This window comes from Aricia agestis, chromosome 15 (assembly GCF_905147365.1).
Source record: "Aricia agestis chromosome 15, ilAriAges1.1, whole genome shotgun sequence".
NCBI lineage: Eukaryota > Metazoa > Arthropoda > Insecta > Lepidoptera > Lycaenidae > Aricia > Aricia agestis.
The window spans coordinates 7904635-7929187 of record NC_056420.1 but is presented as its reverse complement, the minus strand read 5'-3'; the positions used below and the strand labels follow the sequence as shown (position 1 = coordinate 7929187).

The 24553-nt window shown below is 36.7% G+C and overlaps 1 protein-coding gene across 2 annotated transcripts; it reads right to left on the bottom strand.

Moving 5' to 3' along the window:
• Positions 1-5818: 5818 nt before the first annotated feature.
• On the bottom strand, positions 5819-23839 carry LOC121734107 (dual specificity mitogen-activated protein kinase kinase dSOR1). Of its 2 annotated transcripts, none has more exons than XM_042124521.1 (8): positions 23539-23839; positions 22420-22595; positions 21931-22206; positions 19939-20132; positions 18446-18610; positions 10290-10457; positions 9550-9705; positions 5819-7346 (listed from the first exon to the last, which is right to left on the bottom strand). In XM_042124521.1, the coding sequence occupies exons 1-7, from the start codon at positions 23655-23657 to the stop codon at positions 9586-9588; spliced, it is 1218 nt and encodes a 405-aa protein (XP_041980455.1). In that variant the 5' UTR covers positions 23658-23839; the 3' UTR covers positions 5819-7346; positions 9550-9585. The 2 variants fall into 2 exon arrangements, with proteins under 2 accessions (XP_041980455.1, XP_041980456.1); XM_042124522.1 differs by having other exon boundaries at positions 22420-22589.
• Between the last annotated feature and the right edge of the window lie 714 nt (positions 23840-24553).

The following is a 24553-nucleotide window of genomic DNA, read 5'->3' as shown; positions in this document are numbered from 1 at the left end:
ATTTCATTAATACATTTAAAAAGTAGCTAAAGAACGTTTGTGTGCCAAAGCCATAAAGTTATTAGCTATACCTAGCGGAATAGAGCAACAATCTCGAGCTGTCAAACGAAACCGAAATTGGTTTTCATCTGTATGTAGGTATACACTTACACAAGCATGATTGAACATGATATCTATGAGATTTAATTGTCAACGTGCGGCACGTGCCGACTGGACGTCAAAAAAGAGTGCTGCTGTCATGTATCACACGTCTCTTTTTCCACGCAGTGTTACTGATAGTGACATCTCTCTTGCTCAGGCCTTTGTTTCTCTATTCTGCTAGGTCACGGAATATAGTGTTATTATGGACAAAGCCAAAAAGGTCAATGATTATTGATTTCATAAACGATGGCACATCTTGGGAGTAGGATGGCTTCTTGCAAGGCTACTTCTACATTATTAAAGGACTTAAAATTATGTATGTTAATATAATATTATATTAAGTTAGAAATTTGTAAACTTTATTTTAAAAGATTAATTTTTTTGTCACTTTTTTTGGTAAAAAAAGTTGGCTCCGTGCGAGTTTCTTACGCCGGTTCTTCTCGCCGGGTAACTAACCTGAACCGGTGGTAGGCACCATGTAGGACCTTCTGAAAATATTTATTTTAAAATTCAGAAATAAAACAATTTTGATTTTGATTTTTTTTTGGTACCTACAATACAATACAATACAATACAATACAATACAATACAATAACACTTTATTGCACACCAAAAAAATACAAAATAAAATCATTTTACATATGACAGCATATACTGATGATGCACAAAAGGCGAACTTATTGCTAACAAGCAATCTCTTCCAGTCAACCTTTTGCTTATCGGATTGTCTAAAAGAGATTGCAAATATCGTGTAGGTGTACAAAACTAATAAACAGAGAAAAGTTTACTTAATTAACAATTAACTTGAAAAACAATAATAATAATAAAAGTAGCAACAAATTTATGTCTTATTTAAGAAATGGTGTCTTAACTTATTTTTAAAAATATTAATCGTATCAGCGCGACGAATTTCCAGTGGCAGTGAGTTCCAAAGTACTGCAGCACGAACAGTAAAGGATTTGGAAAATAGGGAAGAGGAATGGGAGGGGGACCTACCAAGTGCTATGGGAAAAAGTTCATTTAAATCAACGCATATAACTTCTTAACATTGAATAAAAATGGAACAATTCCCCAGAAGTCCTTTGTTTCGTTATTTTTAAAGTTAAAGACGGAGTGTGAACACCATAATGGGCCATTGTTGCGCTGTCAAATCAGCCCTTTTCATGGCCCTCGAAATTGTTAGCAATAAATAACAAAGAGTCGAGTATAATGCCTAATGAAGCTCCTCAAATTTCTATAGCGGTGTAATATAGAACTTCTCCAACTTTATAAATGACGCCGGAAAATTCGGACCGTAGGTAATTTCTAAGCAAATTATACGGAGTTCCATAAATTAAGACAAAAATACAATATAGATTTAGATTACCCTATAATGGTTCGTTTTGTGTAAGGCTTTTGATATTCGAAATAAATATTTACTTAGGTACCTTATGTATTTACCGGAAATTGATCATGTTATCAATGCTTTTCTTACGACGCGACGTGTGACATGACCCTTACGTAGCATCAACCTTTAGTTTTTTTTACATTTTCTTATATTCCTGATATTATTGCAGGTGTCATATAAAAAATTACAATGAGGCAAATTGTATGTGGCGAGTGGCAACCAATATACGCACATGTCCTGCATCGCACTATCGAAGTTTTTTCAGCGCGACGGTATAAATACAGCCGCTCAGGTTATACCTGTAGGTAAGCATCGAGCTTTGTACGATGACTAATATAGCCGTTTTACATTCATAATAATGCATGCGAATGTAGCTATAATATCTGCCTCAGGTCCACTGCATATAACATTTTGAAAGATAATGGCGGCTTAAGTCGAGTTCGGGCACACAGTAGAAAATCGTCACTAGCCAGTCTCCCAACCCAAGCCAGTAATGGATTCATCATCGGCTACCTTCGGAAGTGGCCTGTGAATCGACCCCAACGGAAATTGGTCTTCAACTGGAGCAACAGAAGCAACAAAAATCTTGAGGACGTGGAAAGTGTTGGTTGTGAACCTAGAAGATCAAACGATTAATGATAAAGTCTAAGGAATAAAGTGTAAAGACGAAAAAAATAAATAAAAAAAAACGTTTTCCGCCTATAATATTATACTTAGAACCTACCTTTGAACATTTTAACTACTTATGCACCGATTAAAAATGAGGTTATTCTATATGAACATTTTTAATGTCTTTTTAACCATACGTATAATTAGTACTTATAGATATTTATTAAATTATAAGAAGATTCATGTAAATTTTTTCTAGCAACGTACTGGATGTTACTTATAAGTTATAGGTATTTACTTAAGAAAAAATATTATACCTAAGCACTATTATTTCTTATATCAGCAAATAAAACAACGATGAGGTTTTATTAACATTTATTTGTACATATAAATATCCTATTGAAGCTAACAAAGTTACCTATACGTCTTTACATAGTTCGATTACCAGTGACACTATTGATAAAATTGCAAAATACGTTTATAGTGATAGCAAATACTCGAACAATATAATAGTAGGGATGATAATTGCACTTTGCACACAAAATCCACATTTTTAAAGTCAAAAATTTTGCACATGCTATCATTTTAAATTCATTATCTCTGAATCGCAATTTTTTTTATTAAGTATAGGCCATTTACAGGCAAGCTAGCTTTCAAGACGCAGGAACTGCCAAATAGGTACTTGAATTTAATGATATAGGTGTGATTATTATTATTATTTATAATATGATCAAAATCTGGGCACATGATTTACCTCTGAAAACAGCTGATATAAAATACTTAAACATAAAATCAGCTGAGCGGTCTATAACCTTATGAAAACTTTAGACTTTATTTAAACTACTTTTTTTTAGGTTTCTAATGTCAACTGCAGTAAATAATTTTCCCGAAGTTTGTGTAAGAGTTTGATCAGTCGTGGCAATCTATGTCAATAGATATAAGTAATTGATATAATAAATAGAAATATTGTTTTTTTTTGCATACTCAATATTTGATTCAACGTCATCTACATAATATCGCATTTCAAACCATTCAAATATATCACGATTCACGACAGTAACCATTAATTTCGTTTACTTTTTATTGTTACTTAACAAAAATCTAGGTAATAAATTATAATCAAATAACACCCTGCACTCATATCATAGAGCCAAAGCGACAATTATCCGACTGGCATAAAAGTACAATACATACTGTTTAGGCAGTAGCAAAGAATTAATATTATTACATTTCATTGCAAGACATGAAACAGTCAAGGTACTGAGTATATCTAAATTATAATGGATCTCAACTCTCAGTCAGTGCTTATAATTGATTTTACCGACAATCTATCACAATATACATACATACGGTTATTTGAACAATATACAATGTCAAAACTACTCAATAGTAAATACATTAAGACCACTCTGAATATAGCCAATAATGTAGACAAGTAAAATGTAGCTAACTTCAGATTGGTTTATCTTTTTGGGTATATTTAAGGCATGTTTTGACATTTCATTTTTGTTTCTAGCGTGAAATTTTAAGCGTAATAAAACAAGTCAAGTACAAAATTTAAATAAATTAAAATATTAAAACTTTTTTAAATCAATATACATCTCACTACATCGTAAATGCACTTATCAACTTAACAATAAGACATACTGTCGTTGTTACAAACGTAAGAAATATGACATTATGAATTTAACCTGCACCAGTTTCTTAATGTAAAGGTTAAATTAAGAAACTGGTGCAGTAGATTGGATTTAAACGACTTTGAACAGTAAGTAGTATAATTAGTACTTCCAAAAGAAATTGATAAAAAGGCGGTTTACCTACGTAATTCGGTCGGATTATGTCAAGCCAGGAGTCCCGACCATAAAGTTAATATACCTAGCGGAATAGAGCAACAATCTCGAGCTGTCAAACGAAACCAAAAATTGGTTTTCATCTGTGTGAAAAATATGTGTACGTATACACTTACACAAGCATGATTGAACAAGAATTCTATGAGATTAAATTGTCAACGTGCGGCACGTGCCGACTGGACGTCAAAAAAAGAGTGCTGCTGTCATGTATCACACGTCTCTTTTTACCACGCAGTGTGACTGATAGTGACATCTCTTTTGCTCAGGCCTTTGTTTCTCTATTCCGCTAAGTATATTAACTTTATGGTCCCGACTAACATAATTGATTTCAAATATCTCGGCCAAATGACGTAAACCTTGTGAAGCAATTTTTCTAACCGTAAACTAACATTAATTTTACATGATTTTTCTTATTAAGAATAAAATTAAACATTAGATATAAAACAACGATACTCATTACAATCAAAACTCAACATTAGAAATGAGTTAAACATACATTTCGTGAGTAAAAAGATATACCTGAAAACGTATCCGAAAATAACTTACGATCTAAAAAATTAAAATTTTCGTTTGTCTTTCTACTTCAAGTCTAAAACTCTATTGCGTAATTACTAGAAATCGTTTACATTCTTGTCTCGTGACTCGTGTTATAGGCAGCGCATAAATTTAAGACAGCTTGGCATAAATGGAAGGAGACGCCCACGCCATTGGTAGATCAGTGATCAGACGAATCGTTATTGGTAGATCAGTGATCAGACGAATTGTTATTGGTAGATTGCGATTAGCAACAAGTAAACTATTATACGTTATTGGTAGTTATTATTCACCTGCACCTACTGCTCCCTCCAGTTTCGCTGAGCGATCTTTAAGTTTTGCATGGCCTATAACAGTTCTTAGACACACGAGAGTGTAAGCGAGGCCTTACAATATTTTGATAAGACACTCACAACGGTCAACCAAAAAAAAAACTACAATTCAGGCACTATGGTAGAACATTCTTAATGTCATTTGGATAAAGTTTTCCACAACAAATGCGATAGACATTAAAAGATTTTGTGTAAATGTAGGCATATTTCTATTGGAGAAGTTGATTTTCTCGGTTGACCGTCAAGCCGCTCATTCCAACATAATACTTAAGCGTATGTCTGATCAATAGTCGATTTACATCGATACAGCAGCTCGCGCCACTAAAGTCCAGCACTGTAATAGTATAAATACTTCCAAAACATCTAGCAACAGGGGCAAGCTACTGTACCAACATAAGCAATCACTCATATTCGAGTAAAAGTATCGTCCATAAATGCTTCCCGAAAAGCCAAAACACTTCACAAACTAGCATGCATATGCATATATACTAACATTTAGGAAGACCGGGCAAATTATAGTCATCAAGCGAAACTATACACAGTTACAGGTGCTGAGAAAACAGCTGTGTGAAAGCTTATATAGCTTTAATGCTCTTGTTACTTTATGATTGGCTCCTTTTTTTTATCTATGCTCCATTGTAATGAACTTGAATACTTTCTAAATTGTTTCAGGCTTTTTTATCGTTTATGACAAGTAATAAGTTTATAAAATTGTTATTACATGAACAATACATGTAATATTTACCAATTAAGACAAACAAGAAGCGCACAAGTGTCAAGTACTAAAAAAAATAATTACTTACATCACATCATTATAATGTTGCTCTTGTTTTTCACAAGTAATTTCAAAATTATGGTAATTAAAGAAGTTTTATTTTAAAAAATACTATCATAATCTAATAATGTTTTTTTTTATAAGTATAAGAAAAGAGTAAAAGAAGAAGAAGAAAGAATAAAAAAAAAGTATAAGAAATGTTTGTAGATTAATTCTTCTTTAGAAGAATAGCCACCAATCACAAGTAACAGAGTCCAGTGCTACAACACATTCATACAGCGGCGTGCAGGGAGGGCGAGTGAGGGACCACTAAAACAAAGCGAACACAAACCAAAAGTGCATCACGTCGAATAGAATAAAAAATATATTCTAAAAAATTTTTTTTCCTTTTTTTCTTTCTTTTCGTGTACTCTAAAAAATGCTCTATTTTACATTTTGGGGGCGAGTTGCAGAACGCTCGCATGCCAGCCGTTGGCGCCATTCGAGTATTCTGCCGCTCCGAGCCTTAAATAACTTGGATCAGCTGACATGAATTACGCACTTTCAGCAAAGAAAAAATTGTCAAAACACTACTGACGTTGGTTCGACTTGCGACTAGTGAAATCAACTCTACTCGACCACGTTGTTACTAACTTCATTCCCGAATGCACTATGTTTTAGTATCACACCCTATATAAGTTAAGGACGCTTTACATTCCTGTCAAGATCGGCCAATTTTCGGTAAAATTCATCATATTAACTTTGGAATATTATATTTGTGGCATAATAATGGAGCGACAATAAAAATGTCGTCAAAAATCCATGTTTTATACAGGGCAATACCCAGTCGGCAGTCATCCTATTATTGACACCTTACATTTCTGTCGAAAATAGCATGAATGCCAATAATAGAATTTTCCGTAATATGAACTCTTAAAGTGACAATAATTGGCTTATTTCCTGACAAGAGTGTACAGCCGTTTAAGCACTGTCTGACACGTTTTTCACATGCACATATAGCCCGTATATGTCACAGAAAACGTGCCACACAAATGCGCCTACGAAACTTCTAAGTTCACCAATTTATATAAAACAAATCGTTTGTATATTCGTTCATCCCGGAGGGATATCATTCTAAATTTTAATTTAGAGACGTGACGTCATTTTATTCGCATATGTCAAAATGACAGGTGTCAAAATGTCAAAAATCAATAAAATTAAAAAATCTATATTACTCTATGCCGTTTACAAGTAACAAAAATATATAACAGTGTGAAACAAAGGTACAAATATAGCAATTTAAACTCACGTCTCTAAGGTTACAATGTATAGGATTCCTACGGTTTTTACAATACGTCACCGCACCAAATGACTAAAGTAGGCTTAAGGGATAAATGATGTTTCTATCTCACTCTTTTCATGTTGTAAACGTGAGATGACAAGTATAGATTATATTTTCTTTATTGATGATTTTTGTTAACACTTTTATATGTTTATCTCTGTCTCACCTAAACAACAGAGTGAGACAGGACATCCTACAATCATCCCACCTAACATCACATTCTCAAAGAGCGAGACAGCAATACCACTTCTCGTGCGTTAGAGCGAGAGGCAGGTACTCGTGTCGGTGCGGCGACGTCAGCCGACGGCTAGAGTTGACATACTGACCGGTCCGTACTACTCTGCACCAGTGTCCTCACTGATCGTATCGTTCGCTTTCTCTTGGGAAATGTTTTGACCTGGAAAGTTTGAGGAGCACTTTAGTTTTGGTATTCAAGAAGTGCAATATGCATACTGTAATATTATTATAAGGCTGAAATTTATTATAAGGATTGACGGTGCGATTGTTTGAAAGTGAATTAGCATTAGATAGGCTCTGAAACTACAGGACCAAATTTTAATGGGCAACAAATAGACCACTACCATGCTATTTTTATAATAATAATATTATAATAATATAATATCTATGAACGCTTCACACCACGTCAGTCTAGCCCCGTGCTAAGTACCTGAAGGACTTGTGTTACAAAACTGTACACTTTAGAAATTTGGCACATTTGTTCAGACGCGGATGTAGACTAACATATACGAAAACTGGGCAGTTCTGCAAATATTACATAATACATAGTCCATACATACGCGTCGAATTGATAACCTCCTTTTTTTGAAGTCGGTTAAAAATATTGTAATGCTAAGCCTGAGTGGCTACTGGCTACAGCGGCAGCTATACACTATAATATGCTTTATTTTATTTTACCAAATTACATTTAAATATACATATATAATATATTTAAATGTAATTTGTATAATATAATACACAATACATTACAAGTGTTACAGACAAAGGAAATATATTTAATACTTTTATACTATGTAGGTAAGTACATATATTTAAGATTTTTATTATATTATCATTTATCATACAAATTTAATACTATACATACTACTCTAGACTACGACAAGTATCTAAAACAAGCCAATCGCCGAAAATTAAAGATTTGCCCTGTTGATATCTTTAAAACCACTTTTGCACAAAGATTCTTTTGCTTCCTTGGTACATTCTTATACAATAAAATTAATAATATTCTTTCAATATATCATGAAAATAAATTAAAATGTAAATTAAAACTAATAACTTGGTTAACTGGTTTAAGTTACCAAGATACGGAAAATGTATTATATCGACAAAAATAAATAACATAAAAAAAGATAAAACCGACTTCAAAAATTGTACGTAATAGAGAATTTAAATTCACTATCTCAAAAACTACTTAACCGATTTTGGTGAAACTTGCATCATTCCCTAAGTTGAGCTATTACATACATACATATCAAATTGATAACCTCCTTTTTGTGATGTCGGTTAAATTATCTCATATCCCTACAATTTTTTACACACACACACACACACACACACGCACACGCACACGCACACGCACACGCACACGCACACGCACACGCACACGCACACGCACACGCACACGCACACACACACACACACACACATACACACACACACACACACACATAGTTAAGTTAAATGTAAGAATAAATTGCTATAGAATATTATAATATTATTAGTTGTTACTTTGTTACTCCATTGTTTGTGAGGGGGGCCTGGGGTACCAATATACAGGCCTTGGCTTAGTTTGGGCTCAATGTCTCCCACAAATTGCATAATATGTAATTTTTTGGGAGAAATAAACTTATTATTTAATGCACATTCATGACCCAGGAACATTGCAAACTTTTTGTTACATCGGTGTTATTTGAACCCGCGACCCCCGGCTTGAGCTGCCACACACTCTTAACCATTGAGCCACAGAGGACGTCGTCTATGGCGGATTATAATGGTGGATTTACACGGGTGAATAAAGCCGCACGATTTACGTTGCACGGCGGAAATCGACCGTCTAAATGGCAATTCGACTACGCCGCATGCGGCTAAAGCCGCAAGCCCCAAAGTCGTGCGGCCAATGGCCGCATGCGGTTGGTGACTAAAATCGACCGTGTAAACGCTCAGTCGCAAGCGATCGCTTGCTGTAAATACATAGCGGAGATCTCGGGAGGCACAGGCGATTTTTGTAGAATGTGTAAAAATGGGGTGGCGATTCGGCTTGGACAGGCGATTCGACTTGCCGCGCGACTAAAATCGACCCGTTAGTCACCCGTGTAAATCGTGCATAAGCGATGATATAATTCGCGTAGGATTCATTTTATTATTCCCGTAAAAAATATACAGTATTGGACAGCCACTATAAAACGTCTGCTAAAGGAAAATGTTTAAGTAAGTAATAAAAATTTGCTATTTTTATGGCGGATTATAAGCGAGAGTATAATTTGTGTAGGATTCATTAAGTTACTATCAAATTTTATTATAAAAAAGATGTATTGTCTGCCAAGGAAAGTGAAAAGTACGAAAAATGTGGAAGAAAAACTAACCCTTTTTCGCTGATGAAAGTATGCACTTCTTGCAGCTTATGAAGAAAAAGGAGACACATTGGAGTTTGGCGTGGAGGGCATGAGGTCCATCGTCTTGCACACCCACCCCGCTATGTCCACGCACTCCGCCTCCGCCTGGCGGATCCACACGTGGTTCTGTAAACAAAATGGCGGATGACAGGTTGTTTTGGGAAAATGGCGGCTGACAGCTTGTTTTTTTTTTTTCTTATTTTAAAGCCACGAGGTTGTAAGATATTTTGTCTCAAATGTGAAACAAGTAATGTTGCATCTTGCGCAATCCGTTTTTCGCCACCTTTTCGCTATTTGTTAGTATGCTGATGGGGTAAGGCATAACTTTACGCCGGGTCTATATTTGATGTATCACGATCAGATTAATTAAGTATCGTATCATGTGTTTGTATCATAATAATAATATTATTATATTGACCCAGCCTTAGACAGCAAAAGATATGTGGGGAAAAAAGTAAAAAGTCCAGAGGCATGTATAAAAGTGTAATCACCCTACTAAAACAGTCGATTACTTTTTTTCTATAAAAATCGAAGAATTATTAATGAGTAAAAAATGACGACGACTTTGAGGTGATCTATTTAAATAAATACTCACCATCACTGTAAATGCTTTAACATTAAGGATAATAATATCTTATATGATTGCCTAAGTAACTTTTTTCTTAATAAAAAATAATTTACATAAGCAATCTTAGGCTAATAGAACTTACCATAAGCGTTTTAAGGTCGGCTCTTTCGTCAGGATTCTTCTTGAGGCAGCGGTCGACAAAATCCTTGAAGTCGTCGGAGAATATCCCGGATGGTAACTTCGGCGGCGGCTCGTTGACTATGTAGTCCAGGAGCTCGAATATCGCCATCGGCCGCGGGGAGTTTGGCGCCTGAAAGTTTATGGTTGTTTTATTAGCTAAATAAATGACGCCCGCAACTCCGCTGCGACAAATTTGTTTCTCGCATCGGTACATTTTGCAGGGATAAAAAGTATTATATGTCCTTTCCCGGGACTGAAAGTATCTCCATACCAAATTTCAGCAAAATCGGTTCAGCCGTTTAGGCGTGAAGAGGTAACAGAGAGACATAAGTGAATCATTGTAGGTATCATGAAGTAATATCATACAAAGAGAGCACTGTAGCAAAATCTATATATCTATATATTATATAAAACTCAAAGGTGACTGACTGACATGGTGATTTATCAACGCACAGCCCAAACCACTGGACCGATCGAGCTGAAATTTGACATGCAGGTAGATATTATGACGTAGGCATATATCCTGATGAGGTGCCGGCTTTTGTGGCAAAGGAGCTCCACAAGCTGCCACCCGTCACATTGGACCACGTCGACGTCGTCAGCCTACTGAAGGACATCAGGTTCCTGAAGGAGGAGCTGGCCGGAGTTCGAGGTAGATTGCAGGCATCAGAGACTACGATCAGTGACTTACGTATTGAATTATCGCAATTAAAAAGTGGTAATTCAATATGTAGGTCACCTGATGCTGATGCCGCATTCGTCACTACTCGTCGTGGCGCGCAAGCGAGCACGTTTAGCCCGTCAGCATTATCGGACGGGTCAACGAACACCGCCGCTGCCGCCCCCGCCCCCGCTCCCCTCCCGGTTGCGCCGACCCCGAGTCCTCAGGCGACTCAGAAAAACTTTGCGACTGTTGCTGGTCGCCCCGCACCTCCCCCGTGGGCGAAAACTAATGGGGCGAATGAGAGCCGCAAGGCTCCGAAGAGTCGCGAGACTGAGAGCCGCAAGGCTACGAAGAGCCGCAAGGTGGAATCTTCTCAGCTTGGCAAGGACGAAGGCAGGAGGTGCGATGAGGAGGGCTTCATACTGGTGGAGAGGAGGAAGAAGCCCGCCGCCCGCATCACCATCGCGGCACCGCACCATATGTACCTGAGCTGCGTCTGCGGAGCGAGGTCCCCGCGACGCCCCTGTACATATCCCGCCTGCACTGGTCCATGGAGGTCCAGGACGTCGTGGACTACATCCAGAAGAAGACGACACTGCGCCTGAGGGTCGAGCGTCTGCAGTCTCGCCACAAGATTAACTTTAGCTCCTTTGTGGTGAGAGTACCGACGAATCTTCTGTCGACTTTCGAGGCGCCGGAGTTCTGGCCGATGGATGCAGTCTATCGGAGGTTCCGGGGGAGACTCCGGAACGAAGCGAGTCACGTCGCCGGCAAAATGTGACAGTGTTAGTTAGTTTTTAAGTATATATAAAATATGTATGTTAGTTTTAAGGTATTGGATATAAACTGTGCATGTATCTGTCATTGAACTTTTTACTTAATCTGTGCTGTATAGTGCAACCAATAAACACTTACTTAAAAGTGACATTTGAGTGCTCCCATTGGCTATTGATGTGACGTCAGGACGTTTGACAAGTGCAATTTTCTATTCTAAAACTTTTACGCGGCAAGTGCAGCCATATTTTTTTCACGCACGTGCGAACTCGCAATAAGTTTAGCAAAAGTTACAAAAGTGCATCACATTCAAGACAATATCAAGAAAGTAAGCTTCAGGTAGCCTGCTTCATACGCGCGCATCCATAATTTTTGGACCTCCGACCACGGATACCAAACCAGCACCAGGATACAAAAGGCGGCTGTTTGCAGCTTATGAAGATTCAAGAAATTCGCATAATTGAACTTTTGGGCAAAGTGCTTGGTAGCAGCACAGCGTATTTGGTGAAGCGATTCGGCCAGGTTGTTGTGTACGCGTGATTAAATCAGTCAGTAAGTCGGTACGGTCATAGTATTTAAAGTCCATCGTGCAGTGCTTCGGACAACTGTAAGTACTGAATTCTTTTCTAAATTACACAAAAATGACTTCCCATACACTAGAATCAAAGGCCAATGATATGTTACGTGATTTATCCAAAAAGAGGGCCTCCATAAAAGGAAGGTTAACTAAGTTTAAAAATTACATTGAAACCTTTGAAAACCAAGTGTTATTATTTGACCAAAAGGCCGAAATTAAGCTTCGCACAGACGCAATAATTAGTTTATATAATGAGTACAATAAAATTCAAGATAAAATAGAAGAACTTCTATCTGAATCCGAGTTAGACAATCAGCTTGAGATTCGTAATGAGTTTGAGACTGTCTACTATAGTGTATTAGCTAGGACACGGGTTTTGGTTAAAGATGATAGGGAAGCTTCCGGGCAACCGGTGAACAGCGCATTACAGTCAGTAAAATTGCCAACTATTTCTTTGCCGACTTTTGACGGGTCGTATGAGCATTGGTTGGAATTCCGTGATACCTTTTTGTCCCTAGTTCATCATTCAAAAGAAATTAGCAGTATACAGAAATTTCATTATCTCAAGTCCTCGCTAAAAGGTAGTGCGGAATTAGTAATCGATTCTCTTGAGTTTTCAACAAATAACTATGATATTGCTTGGGAGTTATTATTAAATAGATATAATAACAATAGATTGCTCATTCACAATCATGTGAAAGCTTTATTTTCAATTCAATCGTTATCAAAAGAATCACCAACATTAATAAGAAAACTTATAGATACAGTTCTTAAAAATTTGCGCGCATTAAAAATTCTTGGTGAGCCCACAGGGTCATGGGATACCTTAATAATATATATAATAGTTTCTAAGCTTGATACTACAACTGAACGAGAATGGGAGCAAAGAAAAGGTTCTCTAGTGTTAGGGTCAACGGATACAAAAATAAAATTAGATAACTTATTATCCTTTTTACGAGAAAGGGCAGATGTGCTAGAAACTCTTACTATTACGCACAATAAGAGTAGTACTTATGATAGCAAAAAATATCAAAATTTACCTATTAATAAAAATTCTTTTAATACTTCTAAAGTTCATTGTCATGTAGCCGTAGATAAGTCCCAAAATAAAACACAATTTAAAAGGCAATATAAATTGTGTCCCATGTGTTCTGCTAATCACCAGTTATATTCGTGCCAATCTTTTTTAGAGATAAACTTACAAGATAAATTAAAATTTATACGCGACAAGAATTTATGTGAAAATTGTCTGCGAGGAGGACATTCAGCTAATGTTTGTAAGTATGGACCGTGTCGTAGATGTGATAAGAAACATAATTCTATAATTCATCGCGACGAAAATGCAGATTATTGTAGCAGCCTGTCGAAGCTAAGCAATAATGCATCTTCAGATCAGCGCGCTTACGGTTCAAACTCGGATACTACATACGTGCATGTGGCAGGCAACTCGGCTAGTAAGTCACAAATAGACGTCAAATACGCGCAGTCGTCAGCCGATATGCAGCCGGTTTTATTATCTACTGCACTTGTAAAAATAGCAGATAACTTAGGTATTTATCATAAAATACGCGCACTTCTCGATTGTGGTAGTGAACGCTGCATTATTACACAATCGTTATGTGATAAATTAAATACGCAAAGTTTACAGTCCATTCAACAAATAAAGGGCGTTGGAGGATCGATATCCCAGTGTTCTAAGATATGTGATGTCGAGATTAAATCTATACAAGGCAACTATCATACGCGCGCGAAATGTCTTGTATTGCCGCACATAACCTCCTCGCTGCCCGCTGTTGCTATACGAAGCGAATTATTATGTATACCCGACGGTATTGTTTTGGCGGATCCTGAGTTTTATCAAAGTCAACCCATAGACATGTTAATCGGCGCAGATATATTTTGGGACTTGATAACAGATGGCAGGATACGTTTGAATAAAGGTCCTATGTTACAGAACACGCACTTAGGATGGATAATATCGGGGCCATTGTTAAAAAATGATAAAAATATTAAACATGTTCATTGTAATTTTATGCAAAGTGTGGACATGGAATTTTCTTTAAATGAACAATTACGCAAGTTTTGGGAATTAGAGGATTTATCTAATAATAATAATAGGGTTAATGAGTCGCGCAACGAAGACGAACGTATTCGTGAGGAGTTGTTTGTTCAAACGACTAAACGATTGAGTGATGGTAGATTTTCTGTGCGGATACCTCTAAAAAATTCACCGAATGTTTTAGGAGATACGCGTAAACAGGCCGAACAACGGTTTTTGGCGTTAGAGAAACGTTTACAACGATATCCGAATTTAAAAGGATTATATGTAGATTTTATAAAAGAATATTGCGAATTAGGTCACATGGAATGTATCGACACATATAAAACTCCACATTATTTTATGCCGCATCACGGAGTGTTCCGCGAGAACGCAGCTACAACTCGCCTGCGCGTCGTTTTTGACGCCAGCGCGCCATCCTCATCGGGATACTCATTGAATGATTTGCAATTGGTAGGGCCGCCAATTCAGGGAGACTTAATTTCAATTTTGTTGCGATTTCGCGAAAATAGGTACGTTGCTTGCGCGGATATCGAGAAATTTTATCGACAAGTACTTATCGATGAAGAACAGCGTGACTTACAATTAATTCTATGGTGCGACAATCCCAACGATGCTTTACAAGTTTATAAGTTAAAAACTGTAACATACGGTACGGCTTCGGCACCGTATTTAAGTTGCAGATGCATTAAGCAACTTGCTCAAGAGTGTGGTGATCCTGAAGTTGCCAGTATAATTAAACAAGATATATACGTTGATGATCTGTTATGTGGCAACCCTAATAAAGAAAGATTAAAACAAATTTGTTTAGATATTTGTAAAAATTTGCAGTCGGGTTGTTTTCCCCTCAGGAAATGGATATTTAATTTTGATTTTACAGAATTTAAAGAATTTACTAATACAGCGAAAGAATTGTCACTAGGCGATAATTATCATCATAAAACATTAGGGTTGGGATGGCATAATGGATCTGATCAGTTATTTTACCAGACTAAATTTAATAATATATTTAAAGAAACCATAACAAAGCGTATTATACTGTCATATTCGTCTCAAATTTTTGATCCACTTGGATTATTAAGTCCAACAGTAATGATTGCGAAGGTTTTATTGCAAAGATTATGGCTCTTAAAATTAGGCTGGGATGAACAAGTTCCCCGTGATATCGCACAAATTTGGATTAGATTCGTCGATAATTTAATTAATTTACAGAATATTCGCATTCCTCGTTATGTTGCAAGTGACAACCCCGACCGTTTAGAGTTACATATTTTTACCGATAGTTCTCTTACCGCGTACGGCGCGTGCGCTTATGTACGCACTATTAATACAGACAATAGTGTTTCTGTTAGATTATTATGTGCGAAAGGAAAGGTCGCCCCGACTAAACCCATAAGTATTCCTAGGCTCGAATTGTGCGGCGCCCTAGTTGGAGCCCGGCTGTACTCAAAAATAATTAATTCGTTGCGCAGTAGTTTCGATAGAGTAGTATTTTGGACTGACTCGACTATTGTGTTAGGATGGCTCCACATGTCACCTAACTTGCTTAAAACGTTTGTCCAGAACCGAACTGTTGAAATTCAGGAATTAACTAGTACTGCCTCGTGGCGTCACGTGAGAGGAGAACATAATCCAGCTGACCTGATCACTCGCAGTCGCAATTTAGACGACCTTTGGGGCACCGCCATGTGGTGGGATGGACCTCAGTTTCTTCACGATATTAATATTGACTTTAATTCGGAGTCCTATAACACCTCAAATTTACCAGAGTTGAAATCTGTTGCAACAGTCACCTTGACTGTTAGTCAGGATGCTGGAGTGTGGTTTCCATTTCAGAGGTTCTCGCAGTTTAATAGAATGAAGCGTACTATGGCGTACTTACTACGGTTTGTTTATAACGCGCGCAATAAACCGAGTGAGAGGCACACGGGCGCGTTCGATGTATCTGAAATAAATGAAGCCGAACTATCCCTCGCTAGACTGTCGCAGTATGAGTCATATCGAGACGTATACGATTGTTTGTCGAAGAAACAATCATTAAAAAATATGCACGCTAGTTTAACCAAGTTAAGTTTATTTCTCGACGAATCTAATTTGATAAGGGTAGGAGGACGTTTAGAAAATTATTCCGAATTTAACTTTAATAAAAAACACCCGATTTTAATTTCAGGCAGACATCATTTTGCTCTATTACTATTTCGTTATGAGCACCGCAGGCTTTTACATGCGCCGCCACAAGCGTTAGTATTTGCTTTGAGGGATTCTTGGTGGCCTGTCAGAGCGCGAGATTTAGCCAGGAAGGTCGTTCATGAGTGTGTCACATGCAGACGAATGCGCGGTCAAACATTAACGCCTATAATGGGCAACCTTCCACGGGAACGCCTTCAACCAGGTTACCCATTTTTATATTGCGGCGTCGATTACACTGGCCCAGTGCTCATACTAAACCGTAAAGGGAGAGGAGCTAAATCTATTAAATCATACATATGCTTATTCGTATGTTTTGTAACGCGTGCGGTTCACCTGGAGCTGGTGAGTGATCTCTCATCTGATGCTTACCTGCTGTCATTAAAACGTTTCATTTCGCGCCGAGGTAAACCGGCCGAAATTTTCAGTGATAACGGCAAAAATTTTGTTGGTTTAATGAACGACTTTTCAAAATTCCTTTCAAGTATATCAGGAGAAATTAAAGATTACGCATTATCTCAAAATATTAAATTTCGAATGAATCCTCCGTATGCTAGTCATTTCGGTGGTTTATGGGAAGCGGGGGTTAAAAGTTGCAAATATCACTTGCGACGAACCGTAGGCAATGCACGATTGACTTTTGAAGAGCTCAGTACAGTGTTGACTCAAATCGAGGCTGTCCTGAACTCCAGGCCCTTGTCTCCGATGTCAAGTGACCCACACGATCTTTTGCCCCTAAGTCCGGCACACTTCTTGGTCGGCCGCCCATTGACTTCGCCAGTGTTCGCTGACCTGCACGACATCCCCGACCATCGATTGACACGATACCAGAGAATCGAAAAAATCCGTCAGCATTTTTGGACTCGATGGTCACGCGAATACGTCTCTGAACTGCAATCTCGATCCAAGTGGAGATTCCAGCCTGACGACCTCAAAGAGAATACACTTGTCATCATCAAAGAAGATAACTTGCCCCCATTGAAATGGTGCCGTGGGCGCATAATCAAGACATACCCAGGAAAGGACGGTGTCTCCAGGGTCGCCGAGATAAAAACAGCAACGACAACGGTCCGACGCGCGTTCTCCAAAATTTGCCCGCTTTTGGAGATTGAAGCATCTTCATCGTAATATTCATCTATTGGAAACCTAGGGTTTCCAAGGCCGGGAGTATGGATATAAACTGTGCATGTATCTGTCATTGAACTTTTTACTTAATCTGTGCTGTATAGTGCAACCAATAAACACTTACTTAAAAGTGACATTTGAGTGCTCCCATTGGCTATTGATGTGACGTCAGGACGTTTGACAAGTGCAATTTTCTATTCTAAAACTTTTACGCGGCAAGTGCAGCCATATTTTTTTCACGCACGTGCGAACTCGCAATAAGTTTAGCAAAAGTTACAAAAGTGCATCACATTCAAGACAATATCAAGAAAGTAAGCTTCAGGTAGCCTGCTTCATACGCGCGCATCCAGGTATTTATTATATAATTATATGTATGTTAGATTTAAGGTATTTGTTATATGGGCCTCTGATGCCTGAATTAAATGATTTGATTTGATTTGATATTGTGTAAAATTGTGTAAGAACTAAGAACCCCACTTTACGTCGAGTAAGTATTGATATTTGTGTTAATTGGTGAAAATCAAGTAATTTAGTAAAAAAATCGGCCAAATGCGAGTCAGACGGTTCAGAACCCTTCGTGCCCGAGTCCGACTCGCACTTGGCCGATTATCTTACTAGGCAAAGATCTGATTCATCAAGGCTATGAAGTATTTTTGTGTCCTCCTACACGAGCTTGATATCTTGCTTATAATGAGACTAGCAAAAAATCAAGAGTGAGTTTCTACAGCATACCTGTCCAGGCGAGTGATCCTCGTTCTGTCCGCCAAATATGGCAGCCAGGGTGTTGGCATCAGGCGGCGGTATGGGGTACATGCCAATGGCCATCTCCACCAGCGAGAGACCCAGGGACCAGATGTCAGACTGCACCGAGTAGTGGGTGCCTTGGAGACGTTCAGGCTGAAATAGAGAAGTGTGAGGTATGAGTAGTTTTTTTTTTTTAATAAAAAATAAGGGCAAACGAGCAAATGGTTTAATGGAAAGCAACTACTGTCGACAATGGACACTCGCAACATTAGTAAATCTTAAGCTTATCATTGTGTTAAGCTTAAGATTTGTTTTTGTTTAACTAGCGACCCGCCCCGGCGTATAAAATATATAGCCACTGAAAAAATGATTAAAATCGATAGCCTATGAACCTTCACGTGGTCTACTTCTTATCTGTGCCAAATAACATAAAAATTGCTCCAGTAGTACGCGAGATAAGCCCTTTCAAATAATTTCTCCCGTTTTTTCCACATTCTCCTATTAGGCTTAGCATGACAAAATATAGCCTATAGCCTTCCTCAATAAATGGGCTATCTAACGCTAAAATAATTTTTCAAATCGGACCAGTAGTTCCTGAGATTAGCGCGTTCAAGTTAGGCCTTTCAAATAATTTTCCCCCTTTTTTCAAAATGTTCCTCTATTTCTTCGCTCCTATTAGTCTTAGCGTGATAAAATATAGCCTATAGCCTTCCTCGATAAATGGGCTATCTAACACTGAAAGAATCATCAAAATCCGTTGCGTAGTTTTAAAGATTAAACAAACATTAAAGATTTAAAAAAAAAAATTACAACGGGACATGAGGGAAAAAGCGACTTTGTATTATAATATGTATAGTCTATAGATGACTGATGAGTGATGAGACACAAAAGCAGAATAATTGTTCATCAAAGTCCAAAGCTAGTAGTTATCAAATCGCATTGGCATTAAGACAATAATATCATCATCCATTTTAAATGGATATTGTTATTAAGATAGCATGTTAATTACGCTGATAAGGAACTAGTTTCAGAAAATTCGAGAAACTAAAATGTTTAGTATTATCGAAGTGTATTGTATAATATTAAGCTAGTGATAAGAACTGTTTTAAACAAATAAAAATTTAAAAATTTGTAAAACAGTCTTGTTATTTTTAACTCTCAGAATTACATTTAAAAACCGTTTTATTATCCTCTTATTATATTATAGAAATGTTTGAAAATATGGACGATAATTAATCAATACCCATAAAATTAATCAATACCCTTTTGTGAAAAAATAAAATAAAATGACTATAACAAAACCTCCAATACTGTTGCATATTATTACGGCAGTAGCTGCCCTAGATTTATAAAAAGGCCGTATAGGCCGCGGCCTAGGGGCGGCAGCGTCCTAGGGGTGGCGGAAATAAAGTGGCCTACACATAATAAAAAAATAGAAACCTGGATGAAACCGCGGATAAATACTAGTGTAAAAAACTTACAGACATATAACTCCTAGTACCAACAAAAGAGTTGGCCATAGAGTCAATAAGTTGTCCAGAGACGCCAAAATCACAGATTTTAATCTCGCCATTGCTATTCACTAGTATGTTGGACGGTTTGACATCGCGATGCATGATGGCGTGCTTGTCTCGAAGGTAGCTCAGTCCCTTTAGCACGGCTGATGTGATTGTTCCTTAAAAGAAAAAAAAAATTACTGCAAAAGTTTGCATGTCAATCTATACTAGTCTATACTAATATTATAAATGCGAAAGTATCTCTGTCTGTCTGTCTATCTCGCTTTCACGCCAAAACTACCGAACCGATTGTAATGAAATTTTGTATACAGATAGTCTAAAGCCTGAGAAAGGACATAGGCTATTTTTTTATGGAAAAAAAGGTTGTAAGGGGGTGAAAATGCGTAAATTTGTTCAAATTAAGTTAGTTCCAAAAATTTATAATAGATGGCGCCGTGCGTCTCCTACATCGCGCTGACGCTTGCTCAAAAGTCTTTCTATAAGAGGTGGTATCATCTTATATTCCAGTTTCGATTTTTTTTCGATTGTTATTTCTCTTCTACGTTATTAAATAACTCAGTACTTTATCTAGGTATGCAGTGACGTAACCTTAAACCTATCAATGATAAATAGTTTATGGGTAAAGTTGTGTAATTGGGGGGCTAAATAAGCTTTAAAATTTGGCATTAAATATAAAGTTTAATTTAAAAAATGAAATATTATGTGCACACTGCACAGCTGTTTTGATTTAAGGGTATTTTTATAAAAGCTTTTGACACCAATTTGGTTAACATCTCGCGCTATAAACTGAAGTCCACGCGGACAAATAGCGGGCAACAGCTAGTAAAATATAACTCTTTTAGAACGAGGCCACATTGGTGCGCTATGTTGCGTCACCATATTATAGCAAAGACGCACAATTTTTATCATACAACTTATTTAGAACTCTGTAGTGTTTATGTCGCATTGTACGCAATGTAGCTTCGCTCAAAGACGGGAATTCCTGTGCGCATAATAAAGTGGCTTATTATAATTGACTAGAGATCGCCCAATGGTCGAAATTCGACCTTAGTCCCACTGACATTAGGACTATATACTACCTATATTTTGTAAAAAATATTGACTTTATCATAATTTTTTCAACTCTTGTCTCTGGGACTCAGCTGATCTCAGACTGGCCGTGTAAGCATTGTCTAATAGTATCTCAGATGCAATAAAAAAACTATAATCCATTTTCAATTAATTTGTCACCTTGTTGTCAACAGACTTCAACCATAAATAAAAGAGTATAATTCGTATGTATAGGCTTGTCACTCAAAAATCTGTCATTTTTCCTAGTGTGTGTGTAATGTTTTATTTGTTAAAAAAATGTATGATAAAAGCATAATTTCAAGATAATATTAGCTCGATGCACTCCTTCACCATATAAACTATAACTGGTATCTCCTACTCCTCCTACATTTCTTCTGATTAATTTCGTTGCGGGTCCCAAGACAGATTTAGCTTGTCCCTCGGGCATCCCTGAGATCATATCAAAGGGTTTTCGTGGTTGGTTACCACTGTTGATCCTGGCGACACAGGAGTTGCAGTGGTGGGAATGTGTGGTGGGCCTTTTGCCCGTTAAAAAAAAAAAAAAAAAAAAAAAAAAAAAAAAAAAAAAAAAAAAAAAACTATAACTGCAAAATTTCATTCACCTACGTTTTTCCATTTTTAACTGACTTCCAAAAAACGAGGAGGTTATATATTCGGCTGTGGGTATTTTTTTTTTCGTCAAAAGGGTTACAAAGTTTTTGGCTCACGTATTAAATATAGATTCTCATTTCTACATTTTTCATAAGTCAATTTTAACAATTACACCCATGATTCACAGCCTGCTTAAACGAAAAAGAAACTACTAAGCTGACAATTTATTATCAACCTAGGGCGTAAGACTTCATGAATCATAGCACATGTTTAAATTATGACACACACACTTACCAAGAATTGACTCAGGAATCCTGCCAGCTTTCTTCAGAATCAAATCCAGAGATCCACCATCCATATACTCCATACATATAGAGATCTCTCCATCGCTATAAAATGCTCCATAAAATCCAACGATGTGTGCAAAGTTACATTCATGTAATACTTTCAACTCTCGGATGATCTGTTTCTTGATGGCTGGCTTCACTTCTAGATGGATGAGTTTCCTGGCCATGATGAGACCGGTGGACTTGTGACGAACCTTCATTACCACTCCACCATTGCCTTGGCCTAAAAAATATACAATCAGCTACATTATTTAAATTTACTTATTTATTTTCTTTATCATGTGTTATTAATAATGACTAGAGAACTGTATATTTTTCTGAAAAAATTATGTACTTTATATTTTCTAGGAACTCCAATAATTATTGTTTATCTGTAAATAAATATTTTATAGATAAACAATAATATCTGAAAATATAATAAAGAAAAAAGTTTTACCCAGTTCTCCAAGCTTTTCAAAGTCATCATCACTCAGCTCTCCGATTTTCTCTTTTTGGCACAGAAACACCTCAATTCTGCGCCTCTGAGTGTCATCCATCTCAATCTGCTCCAGCCTCTCCGTCAGAGCTTCGATGCTCGTCTTGGACTTCCCAGCAAGACCCTGCCTCCTACCCCAATAATTTAAAATATTTAATTAATTAAATTAGCTAGTATGTATTGTCAGCATGTGTCGCCTACAGAGTATCCTTATAATAACTAAATGTGGAAGAAACCATAAATGTATAGTGTTTCCAAGTCCAAATGTACATTAATATAATTAATTTTATTGTTCACTACTGCTACTACTACTATTGCTTTTACCAATGGAAAAAGTTATTATAGACTCTCACAAGAACTTAGAAGTTATATCAAAAGTTGCAAATGTGTATGAGCCAAGACTATAGCCATACCAATTTTATTAAAACCCATTCAGTAGATTTTGTTCAAAGTAACCAACAAATATACTGACAAAGTTCTGCCTTTAATGTATTAGTGTAGTAGACTCCACATGACTTTTCATCAATGTAATATTATCTTTCATAATTACATTTTACAGAATAGAAATTAATTAACCAAAGTTTTAGCACTTTATTTTGTTACACCCTGTATACTTTGTCTACTTGCAATATAATTGTCCAATAAAATATTGTTAGAGAGTAACATATTCCAAAGCTAAATATTGATTCTTAAGTGATTAGTATTCAGGAGACACAAGTAGTATTACAATATCTTAGGGCTTACTCATCATAAAGTTATGTGGTCCAAATACTTCTTTGTTCTTATACACATATTATATTGGTGGTATATTACAATGTTGGTTGGTTGATTATAAATTCGATATAAACAATGTTTTATATAAGTACATTACATATGCATATTTATGGACAGAGATTGATTTCTAGAATTTTCTATTCTTTTTTTCTTCATTTTTTTCATTATACTTACTAACATAAAATAGTTCTGTAAATACGAATAATAACATATTTATTTCACTTGTTTTAAAAGGCCGGAGAAATAATTAGTGCTGCGCCTGTTGAATGAAGTATAACTATGAAGACAAATATTTTTTTAACTTACTCAGATGCTGTTGCTGATTTCAGCTGAGGGGTCATGTTCGATGGAGTCACGGCTGGTGCCGTGTCAATAGATCCTGGGGGCAGGGTCAAGTTTAATTTGTTCTTCGACATTTTGCTCATTTTCGATGCACATTCGTCACGGCATTTGTCAACGAGTATTTTTGAAACTTCGAAATACTTAACTGAAGTGTCATAGAAAATGTAATACTAGGTAACACGGATACATGCAGGTGTACAAGTTTTTATTTTCTCAAATAAAATAAGAAATAGATAAAACCAGACAAAACTCCACAAATTGTCGATAGCGAATTTTTTGACGTAATACAATTGACAATAATTACAATCAGTGACATTGACAAATGACAATTTCTGCGTCAAAGTCAGCGTATACAGACATAGGTACCCCGCGTTCCATTTAGCGTTAAAAACGATCAAATAATAATTCAAAATAGCAGGCATTTTGAGCGTTTTGATCGTTTTTAATGCTAAATGGAACGCGGGGTTAGATAAATCCCGCGTTCCATTTGAAGTTTAAAACGATCAAAATGCGTCCTATTTTGAGCGTTTTGATCGTTTTTAACATCAAAATATGGAACGCAGGGAAAGTATACAGTTCGACCATTGACTTTTATAAGTGGACTCGGCATAATGGTCTCTACCTCGGAACAATAACTAAAGCATCTGATATGCTTTAGTTATTGTTCCGAGGTCTCTACCAAATCAAAATACTGTGGCCGGTCCGCCATTTTATGTTCCGGTTCTCCGAGGTACAAGTGTCGTATTATAGGGATGTCAAAATTGAAAGAAAATATCGATATATCGATACATCGATATTTGAAAAAAATATCAATATCGGTCTCGATATATCGCGAAAAAAATAGGCACTTGAAATGTTCACAAAATACTCAGTTATATACATACTTTAATAATAATAATAATTGATGGTAAAATTAAAATAAACTGTAAACACTTCGTGCGCGAGTACAACTAGTATTTGTCCGATTTTTTGGTAATTT

What these genes read in the sequence shown, in the direction of transcription:
- LOC121734107 (XM_042124521.1), bottom strand. Translation starts at nt 23,657, where the DNA reads ATGAGCAAAATGTCGAAGAACAAATTAAACTTGACCCTGCCCCCAGGA. An exon ending in TGAAAAGCTTGGAGAACTGG is followed by an intron (nt 22,207 to 22,419) that starts GTAAAACTTTTT and finishes TATATTTTTTAG; the next exon opens with GCCAAGGCAATGGTGGAGTG. An exon ending in CCGACCTTAAAACGCTTATG is followed by an intron (nt 9,706 to 10,289) that starts GTAAGTTCTATT and finishes TTTTGTTTACAG; the next exon opens with AACCACGTGTGGATCCGCCA.